The following is an 18008-nucleotide window of genomic DNA, read 5'->3' as shown; positions in this document are numbered from 1 at the left end:
TCGGTGCTGGTGAGGCCGCACCTCGAATACTGTGTTCAGTTTTGGGCCCCTCACTACAAGAAAGATGTTGCATTGCTGGAACATGTCCAGAGGAGAGCAACCAAGCTGGTGAGGGGTCTGGAGCACAAGTCTTATGAGGAATGGCTGAGGGAACTGGGGTTGTTTAGCCTGGAGAAGAGGAGGCTTCTGGGAGACCTGATCGCCCTCTGCAACTACCTGAAAGGAGGCTGTAGCAAGGTGGGAGTCGGCCTCTTCTCCCTGGTAACAGATGATAGGACGAGGGGGAATGGTTTGAAGCTGCACCAGGGCAGGTTTAGGCTAGACATTAGGAAAAACTTCTTGACTGAAAGGGTTTTCAGGCTCTGGAATGGGCTGCCCAGAGAGGGGGTAAGAGTCCTCCTCCCTGGAGGTATTTAAAAGAAGGATAGATGAGGTGCTTAGGGACATGGTTTAGTGGTGGGATGGCAGGGTTAGGTTAAAGGTTGGACTTGATGATCTCAAAGGTCTTTTCCAACCAAAGTGATTCTATGATTCTATGATTTATTTTAAAAGGCTTAGTACCTTTTCTATAAATTAATTTCAAAAAATCAGAGGACTTTGTGTTGTAGGTTCATTAGTCCAGTATCAGTGATATGCAGAAATATTGAACAGTTTTTGTACAGAATTATAATTAAAGATACAGAGGTAGATTTATTTAAAAAAAAAAAAAAAAAAAAGTGGGTGGTTGTGTCAGTTTCGGCATATGAAAAGTAAATTATGCCAGACAGTTGATAAAATCTGATTTCTTTTGAGATGATGATGGTTTTTTCTGAGGAAAGTAAATGCGATAGATTTAACCTCTGGACTGCAGTAGGATTGCCACTGTGCCAATATTAATGAAAAGTGGGATTAACTGCAGATTTGTAAAATAGGTAAGTTCAACAAACAGGAGGTGTGGAATACTGGAAAAAAGATGCATTGGACTATGAGGCTATTAGTAGAGTTTCTGCAGGATCAGTTTGGGGAATTATTTATTAAATAGTGTCAATGATTTGTTACATATGTTAAGAGAAGGCTGAATTTTTTAATGGCAGGATTTGGAGGCATTCTCCAGTTGAAGGAGGTTAGGATGTCTCAGGTAAGAAGCTGGATGGGTAGTAAAAAAACAAATTAAATTTGGGAACAAAGACAAACACTTAAATATGATTGGCAGATTTTGCTGTTACTTTTAAGTCTATCCGTTCTGAAAGAACTTGTTCTGGATAAGTGCATTTCAAGCCGTCTCAATATATTTATACTACATGTATGATCTGCAAAATAAGAGCCACAGGACTCTTTTGTACGAACCTTAATCTGTAACTTCACTTGTCTGTATTTAAACAGAACTTTTGGCACATAACAAAGAAATTTCAGTATGTTCAATTCCTTCTTCATGTTGCTAAAGCTACTGTGTTTGCCTAAACTGGTATTTAACAGCATGCTACTTAGTCCAAATAGTCTGTGCCTGATGTTGGGAGGAAGCAGAAGGATGTCAGGGGGAATACAGACAATCGGATAGGAAGAGCAACTAGTAAGCTTTATGTTAAAGTTATGTAGCAGTCATTAAAATGTTTCTCACTACCTTTGTGTAGCCTTGCTAGCATCCATCTGCTAGTACTTTGTTATGGAGACTTATAGGTGACTATTTATAAAGTGTAAGAGCACCAGTGGTGTTTGAGAACAGAAGTGTGAGCACGAGTGTACCTGTGTCACAAGAATACAAAACCAAAAAAAACGGTAAAAATCATCTGAGAAAGAAACTGTCTGAAATAAACTAACACTTCTCCAGCCCATTCAAACGCATTTTATATTGTATAAGAGCATAGCTTAGAACTTGCCTTTCCTTGTGGTCAGGGTGTCAGAGACTAAACTAAGAGGTGATTATGCCCAAAATTTAACAGTATGAACACAAACTTCAGGTAAGTGCTAGAATCTGTGATTTTTACTTGGGTTTATGTATATGCATGTGTGTATATGTATCTATCAGTTGTTTACAAAAAAAGAAACAAAAAAAGAAAAAAGGTAAGTGGAGAGGAGCAGAACAAATCCTGGATTTCACAGAAGTGTTTCCAGTAGGGAAGCATTGTCGTTAATATGTTTACAAGTCGCGCGTTGTAATGTGGCTTTCAGTTCTACTGTCCTAGACTCAAGACAGATTAAATCACAGATGCATAGAAGCTCCTGGTATCATCAGGTGAAGAGATTAAATGGATTTGAAATTTTTAATTAAGAAGCAAAGATCGTGTTGTAGCGCTAAGATGTTTTCTTATTCTTTTAGAAGAGCATTAGGAATGGAAAAGAACTGTTCAGAACAAGAGAAATAGGTATAAACTAGTCATGAATAAATTTAAACTGCAGATTGGTTCCAATTTACTAGACCAGAGAGGTTCAGGCACACTTATCTTGTGAATGCATCTTTAAAAAAAGGACCTCAATATTTTGAAGGTAGACAATAAAAATACAAAAAAACGTGTATGTTGTGCTTTCATATAGCAGTGACTTGATCTTTGGGCCATGAGTGTTCCTATTTTACATTTATTATATGACACTGCAGTTAGAATTACTATTGCAAGAATTTACAAGTAAGGGATAGACTTGTTTTCCTTCATCTTCTCTCCCTGGTCCCCATATACCACGTAAGGTAAATGTTTATGAGCAGCAGATTCAGCACTAGTCTGTGAGGAAGAGGTTGGGCTGCAGACTGCAGGATGGGAAATTCCCAGTGATTCGGTTGTTTCTTGGTTTGCCTCCCAGGTTTCCCAGCTTCCAGGAGTTGTAACAATGAATAAGCAGTCTTGCTCTGAAGGCTTAAACCCAAACATTTGGCCTGCAAGTCCACTGCTACTTTTAGGTTGCCATTCAACATAATGCCATCATCTTGGAGATCTAGAGATACTGCACTGCCTGGTTATGTACTGGTGTCTGACATCTTAGGTTGGTAGATGTGACCCATCCAGATATCTAGGCACATTTTGGGGTACTTTTCAGGTGCTTTGAGGTACTTTAGGGACTGGTGTGAGGAAGAGCTGTTATCTCTGATGTTCTTAGTCTCCTGCTGCCAATGCAACTTGGCAGTCTGCTGCTGACCATAGCTTCCTCATTCAGCTTCCTTTAGGTTATGCCAGCTCCTCCCTAGTAATTCCACTTTGCTGTTTTCTTCCCTCTGCCCTTTCAGTTTGGAGTCCCATGTAGTGCTGTTTCTTCCGACAGATTAATGATCAGTCCCCTGTCAGGTTAGTACTGCCTCCACCTTTTTTGTATGTGAGATACTGACAGTGCTATGAGGTGACAGTGGTAGCTTAGTAAGTTTTTTGTCCCTCTTATGTCAGATCATTCATTCCTGCCCTTGCACTCCTCTGTCTCTTTTGCTGCCATGTCCTTTATTTGTGCAGGCAGTTGATGAATAGGATTGAAAGCCTGATCCAGTGTTTCCCTGCTGGAAAGATCTTGAATTGTTTTAACTTGAGATCAGAGGTTAATAAAAGAATTAAAAATAACATCAGAACACATTGAGTACCCTTTGAAAATCTGTGTTCAGTGAAAGTACTTACAAAAGCATACTGTATAGTGCAATACGTGCTCTGCGATGAAATGACTTTTACATAATAACTAGTATAAATTGTCTTTTGTGAGTACCTTGAGGTATTGTTCATCTATAAGGATATGTAGTAAAACACTGATTTTGAGAGCTGAGTGCTGGTATGCTGAGTGCACGCAACCCTGCATGAATTTATACTTAATAAATTTCACTTAGAAATTAAAACCATAGTTTAAAGGAAGGAGATGAGATTTTAATGGAATCACTTTTCTGTCAGAAGTATGTCTTCAACTTATCTGTAGATATAGATGGTGCTCGTTAACTTTAAATCTTACACTAACAAAGATCAAATCAATTGTGAAAAATGCTTATCTCATTAAGGTGTTTACAGTGTACTGTTCTGAGAGAAACAACCCTTAAGTAAAAAGAAATGCTTAATTGAAAATGTGTAATTCTTGTTTACAATTTAATGTGGTAGCCAGTTTTGTGAATTTGCTCTGTGCCATATTTCAGTGACAGGTGAATCTGGTGTTGCTAGATTGGGGGTCCAATTCTCTTTCTTGGTTGACAGGAATGTTTATGTGGCTGTACAGTGAACTTGGGCAGGGAACAGGCACAACTGAAAACTAGCTTCTGGCATTATACAGATAAAAGTATGCTGGTCAGTATAAAGTATCATGGGAAAGGGTGGAACAGCCTCATTCAGATGCAGTGCCAGCTTCTGCTCAACTGGGATGGTTCTCTGTAAGCAACTGAGCAGATGCATCAGTTCATTGATGCTGAAAGGAAGAGGCCTGACTGATGTCTTCTACCCTGCTCCTGGTTAGATGGCCTGCCCCACTCTGGTGCTTGTTAAGTTACTTCACAAGCCGATCAAACTTGCTACTTTGATAGGAAACTACCCACTCTTTTGGTTTGTTGCTTGATAATTTTTCTGCCATTTTAATGAGTTGAAGAAGTTTTTTAAGCAGCCTGATTATTGTACTGGCTTTTTCAGTAATGGTAGGAATATGCAGTCAAGAGAAAAGCTGTGTGTGTGAGGGGAGGAATGGACTCCCATATGTTACCAGCAGTGCTCGTCTATGTATGCTATGTCTGCATACCGTAATTTGTGGAATTATAGAATCATAGAATAGTTTGGGTTGGAAGGGACTTTTAAGGTTCATCTTGTCTAACCCTCCTCCAGTGAGCGGGGACTTATTCAACTAGACCATGTTGCTCAAAGCCCCGTCCAACCTGACCTTGAATGTTTCCAGGGATGGAGCATCTACCAACTCTCTAGGCAACCTGTTCCAGTGTTTCACCACCCTCATTGTAAAAAATTTCTTACTTAGATCTAGTCTGAATCTATCCTCCTTTAGTTTAAAACCATTACCCCTTGACCTGTCGCAGAAGGCCTTGCTAAAAGGATTGTTCATACAGGCTCACTTTAAGTACTGAAAGGCTGAAATAAGGTCTCCCTGCAGCCTTCTCTTCTCCAGGATGAACAAGGCCAAGTCTCTCAGCCTGTCCTCATAGGAGAGGTGTTCCAGCCCTCTGATCATATTTGTGGTCCTCCTCTGGACCCACTCCAACAGTTCCATGTCTCTCCTGTGCTGAGGGCCTCAGAGCTGGACACAGTACTGCAGGTGGGGTCTCATCAGAGCAGAGTAGAGGGGCAGAATCACCTCCCTCGACCTGCTGGCCACACTTCTTTTGATGCAGCCCAGAGTACGGTTGGCTTTCTGGGTTGCAAGTACACATAGTTGGCTCACATCCAGCTTCTCATTGACCAGTAGCTCCAAGTCCTTCTCCACAGGATTGCTCTCTGTCCCTTCATCCCCCAGCCTGTATTGATACCAGGGATTGCCCTGACCCAGGTGCAGGACCTTGTGCTTGGCCTTGTTGAACCTCATGAGGTTGACATGGGCCCACTTCTTGAGCTTGTCCAGGTCCCCCTGGTTGGCATCCCATCCCTCAGGCGTGCCAACTGCACCACTCTTATGTACGTTCAGGTTCCTCAGGTGGTCACGAACCTGATCATCTCTTACACTGGGAGGGACTTTGTTCTCCCTGTCCCTGCCTTGTGGCCCATCCACTCAGGAGGTGTGGGAAGAGAGGCTGTCAGCGAAGATGAAGGCAAAAAAGTTGTTGAGTACCTCAGCCTTTTCCTCATCTTTTGACACTAGGTCAGCATTCTTGTTCATCAGGGGAGGTATGCTTTCTTTTAACCTTCCTTTTCTGGCTGATATACCTATAGAAGCCCTTCTTGTTATTCTTTGCATCCCGTGCCAAATTCAGCTCCAGCCGTGCCTTGGCCCTCTTGACCCCATCCTTACACAACCAGGCAGCATCCCTGTACTCTTCCCAGACACCTGGTCCCTGCTTCCACTGCCTGTGCATTTCCTTCTTGCCCTTTAGTTTGACCAGCAGGTCTCAACTCATCCATGCTGGTGTCTTGACTTCCTCTCCTGATTTCTTACACCTGGGGATTGAGAGCTCTTGCACTCTATGGAAAGCATCCTTTCTGCCAGCTCTGTTCTGCTCCCTTGTCCCCAAGGGCAGTTTCACAGGGGATCCTACTGACTAACTCTTTGAACAGCTGGAAGCATGCTTTCCTAAAATTCAGGGTCCTGACTTTGCTCTTTGCCTGACTGATATCCTTCAGGACTGCAAACTCCACTGCAGCCCAGGCTGCCTCTAATCTTGATGTCACCGATTAGCTCACTTCCCTTGCTGACCAACAGGCCCAGTATCGCATCCCCTCTGGTAGGGCTGTCTATTACCTGGCTTAAGAATTTATCCTTGGTGCATTCCAGGAGTGTCCTGAATTGCCTACAGCTCGCTGTGCTGCTTTTCCAGCAGGTGTTCAGGGTGGCTGAAGTTCCCCAGAAGGATGAATCTTCTTCAGTGTTTAATTTGGTGATCTCTGTAGTTGTCTTAGTCTAAGTCATTGATGAAAATGTTAAAGAGCACTAATTAGTATAATTAACTAATTAGTACTAACTAATGCTCAAAAATCTTTTTTTTTTTTTTTTTTACATATGTAGACACTTATATATTTGGTGTAAATACTTATTTTTAACTAAATGGGTGGGAAGGCTTACATAGGTTAAAGAATAATTTAGAACAAAGAAATCTGTGTTTAAGATAGCTTTTTTCTTAATATCTGATGGTCCAAGTATTTGGGTTTAAAGTGAGATATGCTTAATGTGGCTTAGATAGGAAAACAGTCTGTCTTTCTCAGTGTAAAACCTGGGTTTGTGTATTTTAAGCAAAGGACTTCTAGTTGATGTACACTGAATAGAGTATTTCACTTCTGTTATATAAGATACACTCTTTGCTAGCAAAATCTTAAATCTCAAAACAGATGCTGTCTTTCAGCTTTGTCTGTCAGAGATTGCTTTCTGAGCAATAAATGTATTCCATATTTGTAAAAAGGTATTTCAACTGTAAATGTATATTGAATTCTTGATTATCTTGCTGGAACTCACTCTAGAACTCTAATCCTCCAAATTTCTTTCATTCTTTAGAATGAAATAGCATATGAATTTAAAGACTGGCAGTAGTACAAAGAAGTACATTTGTTTCTGTCCTGTATATGCTGCATAAAACCAAGACAAAAATAAGGGGATTCCTATTTTTATGGACATAAAAATATATCACATGTTAATTGGTAAGCAATGCAGTATGTGCATGCATTGCTGAGGGCAATTAGGTAATTTGAAAGTAGTGGAATCAATGGTCATTGCATATTCTCATTATTTATATCTGAAGCCAGCCCTTTTTTTTTCTATTTTGAAAAGTATTCTGACTTGTCTTCCCTTTGTACTGAACAGTATATGTATGAAGCACGATCACAACTTTTCTTGCTAATTAAATCAATTTAGTGAATAATAAAGATTTTTTTCAGTGATGATTTTGCAGACTAGTATAGTTTCCAATGTTTTTTGTTTTTTTTTTTTTTTAAGAATTGCAAATTAAAGAGGGTGTGTGGGAAGCTTTAAGCAGGAAATGTAGGACTGTTCCACTAACTCTAGTTACAGTACTCTCTGTTGTACGAAGTTGATTTTTTGGGGGTTTTTTTGCTTGTTTTTTCCTCCTCCTTTACATTCTGTTTTGTGTGGTCCACAAATGAAAACTTCTAAAGTTGTAGGCTTTAGGCACTTGCATGAAATTTTTATAGTGGAAAACCTGACACTGACTTTGAGGGGAATAAGCAAAAGAGGCTATGGCAAGAGTTAGTTTCTCTAATGAGGCAGTTAAGCAGAATAGAAAAGGCTTTTGCAGAATTCCGGAAGAGGAACTGGCACTTTAAAATATATATATTTTTCTGTATGGGGAATAGTTTTCTGGCCATGGGAAATGCCGAGGAGATTCTCTGTTTTCAAAATCCTGTTAGACTGGAGGAAATGACCTCTAGGATCTTAATTCATTAGGCAGTAATAATGACAGTAATAAAATAAGAATTTGTAAGTAACGTAGGAAGTAAGATTGTGCAATGAGTCTATAAGTGTGCTCTTGCTTTTCTTTCATGAAATTACTTGTTACAGCCTGTTTTGTATTGGAGCATTAACAGATATGGGTGGTAATAGGGGTGTTTGAAAAACATGCCCTACTTTTTATCAGCTTCTGTGTTTTTAAGAATCTACAATGCGTAGGCTTATACTTCATTCTGTAAGGCACTGAAAGTTATTTTGTTAAGTGCAAGCCCCAAGGTCTGCTGAAAGGGAACTGTAGTCATCAAGTCAACCTTGTTTAAGTGCGTGCTTTGGAATTAAAAGCCTGACCTGAACGAAGGTGGTTGTATGAGAAACTGAAAGCAAAAAACCCTTGAATTGCTTATGTTTGGTCCAGACTTTCAGTCTTTGAAACTCAAGAGCTGGAAACACAACTTAATTTGAAAGTAAAGATCATGATGAAACAATTTTGACAGTGTAGTGAATTAAGGTATAAATGGGAAAAATTATTTTTACTTATTCTTGTAAATAAACAATAATAAATGGTAAGAGTTTTAAAAATTGCACAGTAAGATCTAAAATTAGCTTGGGCTTCGGTCTAGAAACAAGTCATTGTCCATTGAAAGAGTTTTGATATCAAGGAAAGTAATGAATTGTTCATGAGAAGATTAAAAAAACAATGTTTAACTAGTAGTCTTACTTGTAAACAACAACAGAACATAGTTAGGGAAACACAAATACTGCAGCATAGTAATGACATTTAACATACACTACCTAAAATCTATAAGCAGCAGAAGACACATCTTGAAGTGTGTCTCTTTTGTTCAGATTTTACTTAAGAGTATATGCTTGTATTTAAATTCCAGGGACTTCAGTGTGCTTCAAGTGCTGTTCAAATTCTTACTGCTTTGCTGAGTTAGAGCTAAGGTGTTAAAATTTTCATATTAGGGAATTTTGAGCATGGACAAAAACTTAATAAAATTGCAATACAAAAGTATGATGTACTGCTTCTTACCTGTCTTTCAAAGAAAAAAAAGTTCAAGTAATACCCCTCTTTCCTACTTCCAAATGCTGAAGCTTAGAATTATTTCTGTTTATCCAATAGTGAAGTTGCCTCCAAACTGCGTCTTTGGGGGGAGCACTGCGTTGGAGGATGAATTGCAACTTGCATGGTCAGTAGAGGAAGTTTTGGAATAGGTCAGTAAAGTGGACAGTAACAGATTGCTAAGACCAGTTGGTATTCACCCCAGACTTCTAAGGGAACTGAAGGATGAAACAGCTGAGCTATGAAATGTGCTGTGTAAACTATTATTTGAACCTATGCCAGCATCAGAGGAAAGGAAGCAAGGTGACAAATGTGATGACAGTTTTTAAAAAGGTTTCTGGCGTTTTGAGGATTTACGATTAGCTAAGTTGATACCCATGGTGGACATATTGTAGATAATCATTAATAAATGGTAAATCAATAAAGGCAAAATCTTCTCTGTCTCAGTAATGGTTGAAAGCAAATTGGACTTTGGGAACTGTTAGGAAAGAAAACCAAAGTAATAATATAAAAAAGTGTCACTGTACAACTCAGGCTGTGCCCACATCTTGAATACTTCACATGATTTTGTTTCCTCTCGCTAATAAAAGGTATAGTAGTGGTACAGCAAAACTGATCAAGATTATCAAAATAAATAAAAGGAACTCTTTGTACAATGCATCATTAGGAGCGGCAACTCTGTGCTGAAGGACTTCATCAATGTTTCAAATTTACAAGGTGTAAAAAGCAATTACACAAATGCATGGAAGAACAATCTGTCGAGGATTATTAAATGAAAAGATTTTGTTCTGTAATTGGGCAACCTCTGAAAGGCAAATATGGAGACTTGCAAAGAAGTTTATGCTTGACTTTTTCTTGTAGTTTTTCTTATGCATCTTATTGTTCTCTGGAAGAGGTTGACTTTTGATGCAACAGGGCATAGTAACTCCTGTGAAGAGGTTTCTGGAGGCAGCAGTGTACTTATGATTCTAACTGTTTTTTTTTTTAACAGGATCTTGCTCATTCTGTTGCCTTGTCCCACTTAATCTGACCCATGCTGGCTCCTTGTCCAATACTTTTGTGCAGTTCTCTCTCTCCTTTCAGATATCAGACCCAAAAAAGTGGAGTTGGACAGTTGTTATTCCATTTCACAGGATAATAAGTAACATTACGGTGCTTCTTGAATCAGTTGTGCTCACCTTGAGTGCAACTGCACCGGGTCCTCTTATTCTGCTTTTGATAGCTTCTGTCAAGTGACAGATCAGTCTTGTAGTACCAAGCAGCTAAGGCTTTATGGTAGGAATCTATCTTAGAACTGGGAGGTCCGAAAACCGTAGAATTACGTGTCTACTGGAACTAGACTCTAAATAACTTTACTGCTGGGAACATCAGTATGTTTTGCTTTTCCCTGTACTCCATTGTAGCAGAAAACTCATTTCAATCTCCTCTTTTTCCTTTCCCCTCCCAGGAAAATTCGTGAAATTTTTAATCCTAGCAGGAGTTGACTCAGTCATGGTTAAAACTTTCAGTTCTAGTGTGGAGCCAAGCAGGTGTTCAGCTTGTAACTGAGAAAAAGATTTGTATATGCCATATTTCTGAGAGTATTTTAGATAGTTACTTCTTAAGAAATAGGATTTCTGATTTGATTTTTTTCTTCAGAATTTTATCAGCTGGCATTAAAAAAAGTGAGAGCTTGATGTCTTAGGTTTATGAGAGAACTAACAGTATTTAGAACCTACTTACTATAGTAACACTTAGGTTTTCAAAATAGAATGAAGAAAGTATTTGTGCTTTAAAAAATCCTTAATGACGTAGTTTAGCTACTTGGCTAATTTCCCAGAAGCAGTACTCTTTAACTGTAAACTCCTGTGTTCATTGTTGTAAAAGAGGAGGAAAAGGCTGGAAGGGCAAACACCAGTCCATTTGGTTAATCATTTGCCAGTGTATTAGTTCCTGTTACATGATCGGTCGGCCTATGCCTGTTATCACTATGTCTTCCTGGAAAAAAGGACCTTATGTGTCCATCTTAATTACCTGTTGTTTTTTTTTATCTTGGTCTACCTATTCATGCCATGACTGGACAGTATTTCAATGGGCAGGATGCCTGTGCTGGTAACTGTAAAGATTCTAAGCTGAGCTACTTATTTTTATGCATGTAATGTGACGTATACACAGAAAATTAAAGACTGTATTAAGTAATGTAAAAGGTGCTGGGTGCTAAAACCATCTGAAAAGATGTTCCATTTTTTTAAAAAATTTTTTACAGTGCTATATGAAAAAGTACCAGTATATTATATTTAGAAATGTAATTACTCTCTAACTTGTACATATTATGTATGCTTCAGTTGTTCTCTCATGCAGATTATATAATTATACAAGTTTAATAGGAATGGGTATTTTGTGATAAATTAAAATATTTAAAAAATAGACTGATTGATAGAGAAGCTTTGTGTGAAAGTATCTATTAAGTCAGTCATTTGAATGTATTTAATAACTGATTATAGTCATATTCTTCTGAATTACCTTGCAATAGCCTGTCAGAGATAAAATGCCTGATACATTTGTACCTTTGCTGTTATCAATGATGCCAGTTCTTATCTACCCTTGAGAAATTATTTATCATAAAATCTTCTATTTTGAATGAGTTATCAAGATGCATGAGTTTAAGTTATCATCAAGCATGACTGAGTTATCGTGACGTATGCATGAATTACGCCAATTCAACAGCAGTGTTGTCAATATAGGAGCAACAGTGCATGTGTGCATGACTGAACATGTGTTTGAGTGAGGTAAGAAGTGACTATCTCTTACAAACTACTCAGAAAACATATTAAAACTTAAGAAATACTTGCTATTGCAGCAACTAGCATTCCAAAGATATGAGTTATCAATGAATAGAAATTGTCAAAAAGGACAGAGGCCTGAATAAACAGGAACTTGGAACACATTGGCACCTTTGCATTATAATTTCCGTGCATCTATTATAGTGAACACAAAGAAGAATAGCAAACACTCATACTTAAAAGGAATTTGCAGTCCAACTTGATGTAAAGTAATGGAAATGCTTTCAGTTTCAAAGCTGATCAGTAAAACCATGAAATGTTATTTATATTCCTACCATAGTTAGTAGCTTCGTACTAATTTTTCAAGTTTTATATGTATGTAGACGTAAAACAGATGGAGCATGAAAGCTTTTTCATAGTACTTGAAATATAGCCTGTATCCCATAAAAGGGCTGGATTAGGTTATTAGGAGTGATGAACAGTCCCTAAGGCTAACATTTGTGTTGATGCAACCTTCAAGTTGGTTGTTCTGTTTGGAAAGGAGAACGTTTACCGGCTTCCTAGCCTCTCAGCATTCAGAGGTTCTTGCTACTGCTGCGGGCTGTGCCTGGTATTCTCATTTTATCCTTGTTTTTATAAAAAACCCAAATATGTGTCTTCAATGATACTGCAGAATGATTTAGATCTAGTCCATAATTTCTTTGCTATTTTAAAGGAGATTGTAATAGATAACTTTGCTGGTGAACCCTGCAACTCAGTATGGAATCAGCAAATGGACCCGATGGCACCTGTGTAGCATCACAGTCTAGGAAACAGGGTTGTCAGTGTCCTTTTTTGGAGACTAAACTTTTATTTGCTTTCTTGCTTGTCATACCGTGGGAGAGTAGTTGTGGAGCTGTTAAAACAATCCAAGTCTTCAAAAGACTGTTCTGTCAGCCAAAAGATTTCAACACTGGTGAGGACACATCTGGAATACTGTGTCCAGTTTGGGGCTCCCCAGTGAGAGTGAGACATGGACATACTGGGGAATGTCCAACACAGGATCATGAAGATGATGAAGGGATGGGAACATCTTTTCTCTGAGGAAAGGCTAAGAGAGCTGGGACTGTTTAACGTGGAGAAGGCTCGGGGGGGATCTTCTCAATGTATTATAAATGCCTGAAGGGAGAGTGCAAAGAGGATGGAGCCAAGCACTTTTCAGTGGTACTCAGTGAGAGGACCAGAGGCAATGGGTACAAACTGAAACAAAGGAGGCTCCTCCTAAACATGGGGTAACGCTTTTTTTACTCTGCAGGTGACTGAACACTGGCACAGGTTGCTTGGAGAGGTTATGGACTCTCCCTCCATCCTTGGGAGATATTCAAAAGCCACCTGAACACAGTCCTGGGCACCTGGCTCAAGGTGTCCCTGTTTGAGTGAGAGGGGTTGAATCAGAGGACCTCCAGAAGTCCCTTCCAACCTCAGTCATTCTGTGATTTGTAGCAAGTTATTCCACATTTTTGCTTTGAATAACTAAGGACTTTGGCAGCATTTGTTATTTAGCTATAACCTCATCTTCTGTTAAAGGTCTATTCCTTTCAATCCGGAAAACTTTTTGGAGGTAAAAATGCAGGTCTTTCAGTTGAATATCTTGCTATATGGGGCACAAGCTATCATTTACTTCTAAGAGTTACGCTTCTAAACAGATGAGGTAGGCATCTGCTTTCATAATGAGGCTCGGTATGGGTACATCCTTTGAGCCAGTGACTCCAGGCTTGTTCTTTCATTTTGTGGAGAAGACAGACTGCAAGATGACTGTTGCCTTAGCTAAGAGGGTAGGAAAGGTGTAAGGTCTTGTATAATTTTCTGTACGCTCTGTTACTTAGTGACAAAATAACTCCACTGAATGTTCTGTAGATTTCTGTGTAATGTAGTTTTCAAGTTTCATCTGAACTAGGAATTCAGATTTTTAAGAATAAATGTTCAGATCTGCATGTTCCTTTTGAAGCCTGTATTTCAAGGGTATTTTGTTTTTCTTCAAGTATGATGATGTATTTTAGATTTATTTTTTTTCTGTAGCATACAGATGCACAGACATGGTTTTTCTTATACGAAGATTGTGGGCAGCAGATTATATCAAGACCTACGGCAGAAATGGAATTAGTGGATAGCAATTCATTAATGTACAGATTACTTTGGTGGCACCTACCAACAATGTTATTGTTTCAGGGATCTGCAGACTAACTATGTAGGATCCACATTTTTATGAAATGCTATTCTGTAGGCTTCTGACTGTGATGTTATATTTGTAAAACAGTTCTGTCACCGCTTCCTTCAGGACTCTGATATCAGTCAGATCATTGCCACAGTTGAATTTGTATACAGACGCATGTTTGAAGGAGACAGTGAAACCAATTTTTCCAATAGGTAAAACTCCTTTGAGGTGTTTGTCCGTCTGTACGCTTGCAATCACGTCTGTTAATTTTGGAATCATGTTAATAAGGATGTGGGATTGTGGAGATAAGAGCAACTATGAAGGGTGTGAGATGAATTCTGTGTGTTTCAAAGTGATCTAGCACTTTGTTTCCCAGCTTGAGAGGGCAGACAAGCTGGAGCATCAGATGAGGTACTACTGACTAGAAATTATCCATTTCAGATGCTGGGGCCATGTGTATGACCCCAGTGTGATAGATGTAGCATATATGCAGAGCTTTAAAGGATGTGCAGTTCTTTATATGTAGCATTCCTTTTTAGTTGTATAATAGTTGAAATAACTTTTTCAAAATCACATGTCTTAATGGTTTAATATGATGGTCCAACTTCTGGAGCCATGAGAGCTGTCTGTGCATTTTGAGATCCCCTGGTTTGATTCTTCTCTTGTTAGTATGACAACATCTTACATGTATTTCCCTTGATAGTCACCTCCTTTCTGCAGCAGCTGCCCACTCCCACTGGCCTGCTTTCTCTTTTTCCAGTGTAAGCAGATGTTCCCCATTTTCTGTCCTCAGTGTACTTTCCTTCCTGCTTCAGTGCCCTCCCCAAATAAAAATCTATTCACCTGTTCAGATCTTTCTATTATTTCCCACTCCACCCGCCGCCCCCCCCGCTCCCCCAGTGGACTCCTTCCTTTTTTTCTTGCTGAAAATAGATAATAGTTTTGTCTCTTGGGGTTTTGTTTTTTCCCCTTGTAAGTTAATAAGCAAATGAGGTAAAAATTTCTAGAGGTGGTAGGAGGTATCAGAGTTTTCATTGGAAAGTGCAACATTTCCAATAGGGAAGACAAGTAATATGTATCCTCTGCTTCTTACTGCTGCCAACTACATAAGGATGTGACCTGAATTCTCCTGAAGAAGTATCACGTAAGTTTGCAGTAATTTAGCTTGTTGCATGATTGTGTAACTCTGCATACAATTCCTGCATGAGTTTACATGACAGTATTCTATGCTTGTGCTTACACATTTTTTGTTAGGGTTGCAATGTCTTAAGTATTGCTGCAACCTTGTGCGTAACCCTCTCCTAGGTGAAAATTCCAGAGGCAATGAGCCAGGTTGTTAGCAGCATTATGTCTTGATTTGAAAGTTGGGAGTTAAAATTGTACATGTTTAACTGCTGATTATTTTGTATGTTTGTGTATCTCTGTATTATCTCTAAGACTTGTAATGCATAAATATTGCTTTCTAGTGCTGGAAAAGGCAAACATATTTGTATTTTTTCTATTTGATCTCCTATTATTATCTAGTTGAAGGCTGACAAGGTGAATTTAAGTAAATTAATAAATTCAGATAATTTCACTTCTTTTTTTATTGCGACTATTACGGAAATTATTTTGTTTCCTGTAAAATGATGATTTGCAAAGTTCCAAAGTAACCATAAAGCATTACTGTAATTTCATTATGATTCAGATGAGTAAGGCATGAAGATGGCATAGAACCTGTGCTACAGAGATGCCCAGGTGTTTTGGTGGAATCTGGAGTTCTAGCAGTGATAAGACAGGCAACACAAAATGATCTTTTAAGAATGACTGTTTTCAGTATGCAGCCGATAAGAAATTTGGGAGGTCTATTAAAGTGTGTAACTGCAGGAGAAAACAGTTGCTTGATCCTGAGATCCATAGGCCCTGACATGCTCTTCTGGGTTCAGGAGGGTCTCTTAAAGTATAACCAGAAAAAAGTGAAGCTTTAGTGGTAACCTTTTTATCCAGTAGCAAAAATGTCATTCTGTTCCTTTTGAACATGGGGTATTGAGTTCTTACATTGGTGGTTAAAACCTACTACGTCTGCTTTCACATGCATAATAAGCAGTGTGTGTGGTTTTTCCTGGGAAAAGAGAATGCTAACCTTTCTGTTAAATCTGTGCTAAAAGAAATTCAAGGCTAACTGGTTGTTGGTAGGATGCGAGAAAGACAAAAGAGGAGGATTGTGGCTTTGTAACCCATTTGCTGGGACCCTGGATATCAGTTCTTCTTCCAAGAACTGCTTTATGTCTTCGCTCAGTAATTTCATTTTTCAGAATGCCAGGTTTTGTTTGGCACTGTAGCATGCCCTCAAAAGGGGCATTGTGTTGCCTAGCAGGTGTAAAGTATTAAAAGTGATTTGGGAGATGATTCAAATTTGTGTCTCTACCAACTCAGAAGGGACTAGAATCCACTTCCTTCAATCCCTATGTGAGCTTTTTAATTTCTGATCTCTTTGGTAGCATCCTAGACAGCAAAGCCCGAACACCTCAATAAGTCATTTAGTCTGTGTCCCAGTCCCAGGCAAAATTTATTGTGCTTAGAGAAACATTTTTAAGAATCACAGAATGGTTTGGGTTGGAAGGAACCTTTAAAGGTCATCTAGTCCAACACCCCCTGAAATGAGCAGAGACATCTTCAACTAGATCAGGTTGCTCAGAGCCTGTCCAGCCTGACAAAGCTCTCAAAGCTCTCTTAGAATTTATGGAAGTAAATTCAATTTAGGTAAATCCTCCTGATAATTCATGTTACATCTAGTTTTGTCAAGAATCATCAGTGAGCTAGAAATTTTAATCGTATACCTTCTTGACAAGACTTCTCATCTATAACCATCTCCTTCTGAAGTCAGTAGCATATCTTTTATTACAACATATTTTCTACTCTCAAATATGTGAAGCACAAATAACTTAATTTGGAACAATCATGCTGTAAAAGCTTGGAAACTAATTTCAGTTGTGAAATTGTTTATCAATTATCTAATTCATAAACAACAGTAAGAAAATAAGAAAGGATAACGAGGTTGGATTTAAAGAGAGATTTGTGTGATTTTGGTCTTTTTTGTTTGTTTGCATAATAATTTGAATGGTTCCTACTAATACATTATCAAGCCTATGCTGTTATTTTAAGTGAGATTCTTATGACAATGTGTGAATAATGAGAAATAAATTCAGCTTACATAATGCATTTGGGACATCCTATTTGTATGAATTATTTTCTGAAAGGAAAGAATAAGCCAAAAATTCCAGCAATGTTAATGAACGTTTATATAATCACTTTGTCTTTGTGCTATTTTGTAATAAGGTGATTACATTATGTATTTAAAAATACATCTTTTTTTGAGGAGATAAGAAAAAATAGGTATATACTCATTTATGTTCTAAGGTAATGTTAATTTTTTAATGAGTCAGTGGGCTTTGATAATTTTGGTGCATATGTTTAGACAACAGCGGTCACAAAAATACTTGAATTTTGGGTTGATTCTTTATTGCTCAATGTTGAGATATATTGACATGTCTTTTTTAAGATTTGTTATTGTTAAAATCCAGTTCGGAATATTAATATGTCTAGGCTGTCTGAAGTATGTTGCATGATGGGTGGAGTGTTTGGTGGATAAAGAATTGGTTGGATGGTTGCATCCGGAGGGTAATGGTCAATGGCTGGACAACTGGATGGAGACCAGTGATGAGTAGTGTCCCTCAGGGGTCCATAGTGGGACCGGTGCTATTTAACATTTTCATCAATGACTTAGAGAGCGAGATCAAGTGCACCCTCAGCAAGTTTGCAGATGACACCAAACTGAGTGGTGCGGTTGATACGCCAGGACGGGATGTCATCCAAAGAGACCTGGACAAGCTGGAGAGGTGGGCCTGTGTGAACCTCATGAGGTTCAACAAGGCCAAGCACAAGGTCCTGCACCTGGGTCAGGGTAACCCCTGGTATCAGTACAGGCTGGGGGAAGAAAGGATCGAGAGCAGCCCTGCCGAGAGGGACTTGA

The 18008-nt window shown here is 38.7% G+C and overlaps 1 protein-coding gene across 1 annotated transcript in view; it reads left to right on the top strand.

Annotated features, from left to right (window-relative positions):
* DIAPH3 (diaphanous related formin 3) overlaps positions 1-18008 on the top strand; it is a 104160-nt gene that overhangs the window by 83054 nt on the left and 3098 nt on the right. Inside the window, exon 17 of the mRNA XM_035893599.1 lies at positions 15108-15140. Within this exon, the coding sequence (XP_035749492.1) occupies positions 15108-15140 (33 nt within the window). The remainder of the gene's footprint in view (positions 1-15107; positions 15141-18008) is intronic.

The sequence above is a fragment of the Egretta garzetta genome, unplaced genomic scaffold (genome assembly GCF_000687185.1).
Source record: "Egretta garzetta isolate BGI_Z169 unplaced genomic scaffold, ASM68718v1 scaffold354, whole genome shotgun sequence".
Taxonomy (NCBI): domain Eukaryota; kingdom Metazoa; phylum Chordata; class Aves; order Pelecaniformes; family Ardeidae; genus Egretta; species Egretta garzetta.
Note: the sequence above shows the minus strand (reverse complement) of the source record. Positions and strands in the feature narration are given on the sequence as shown.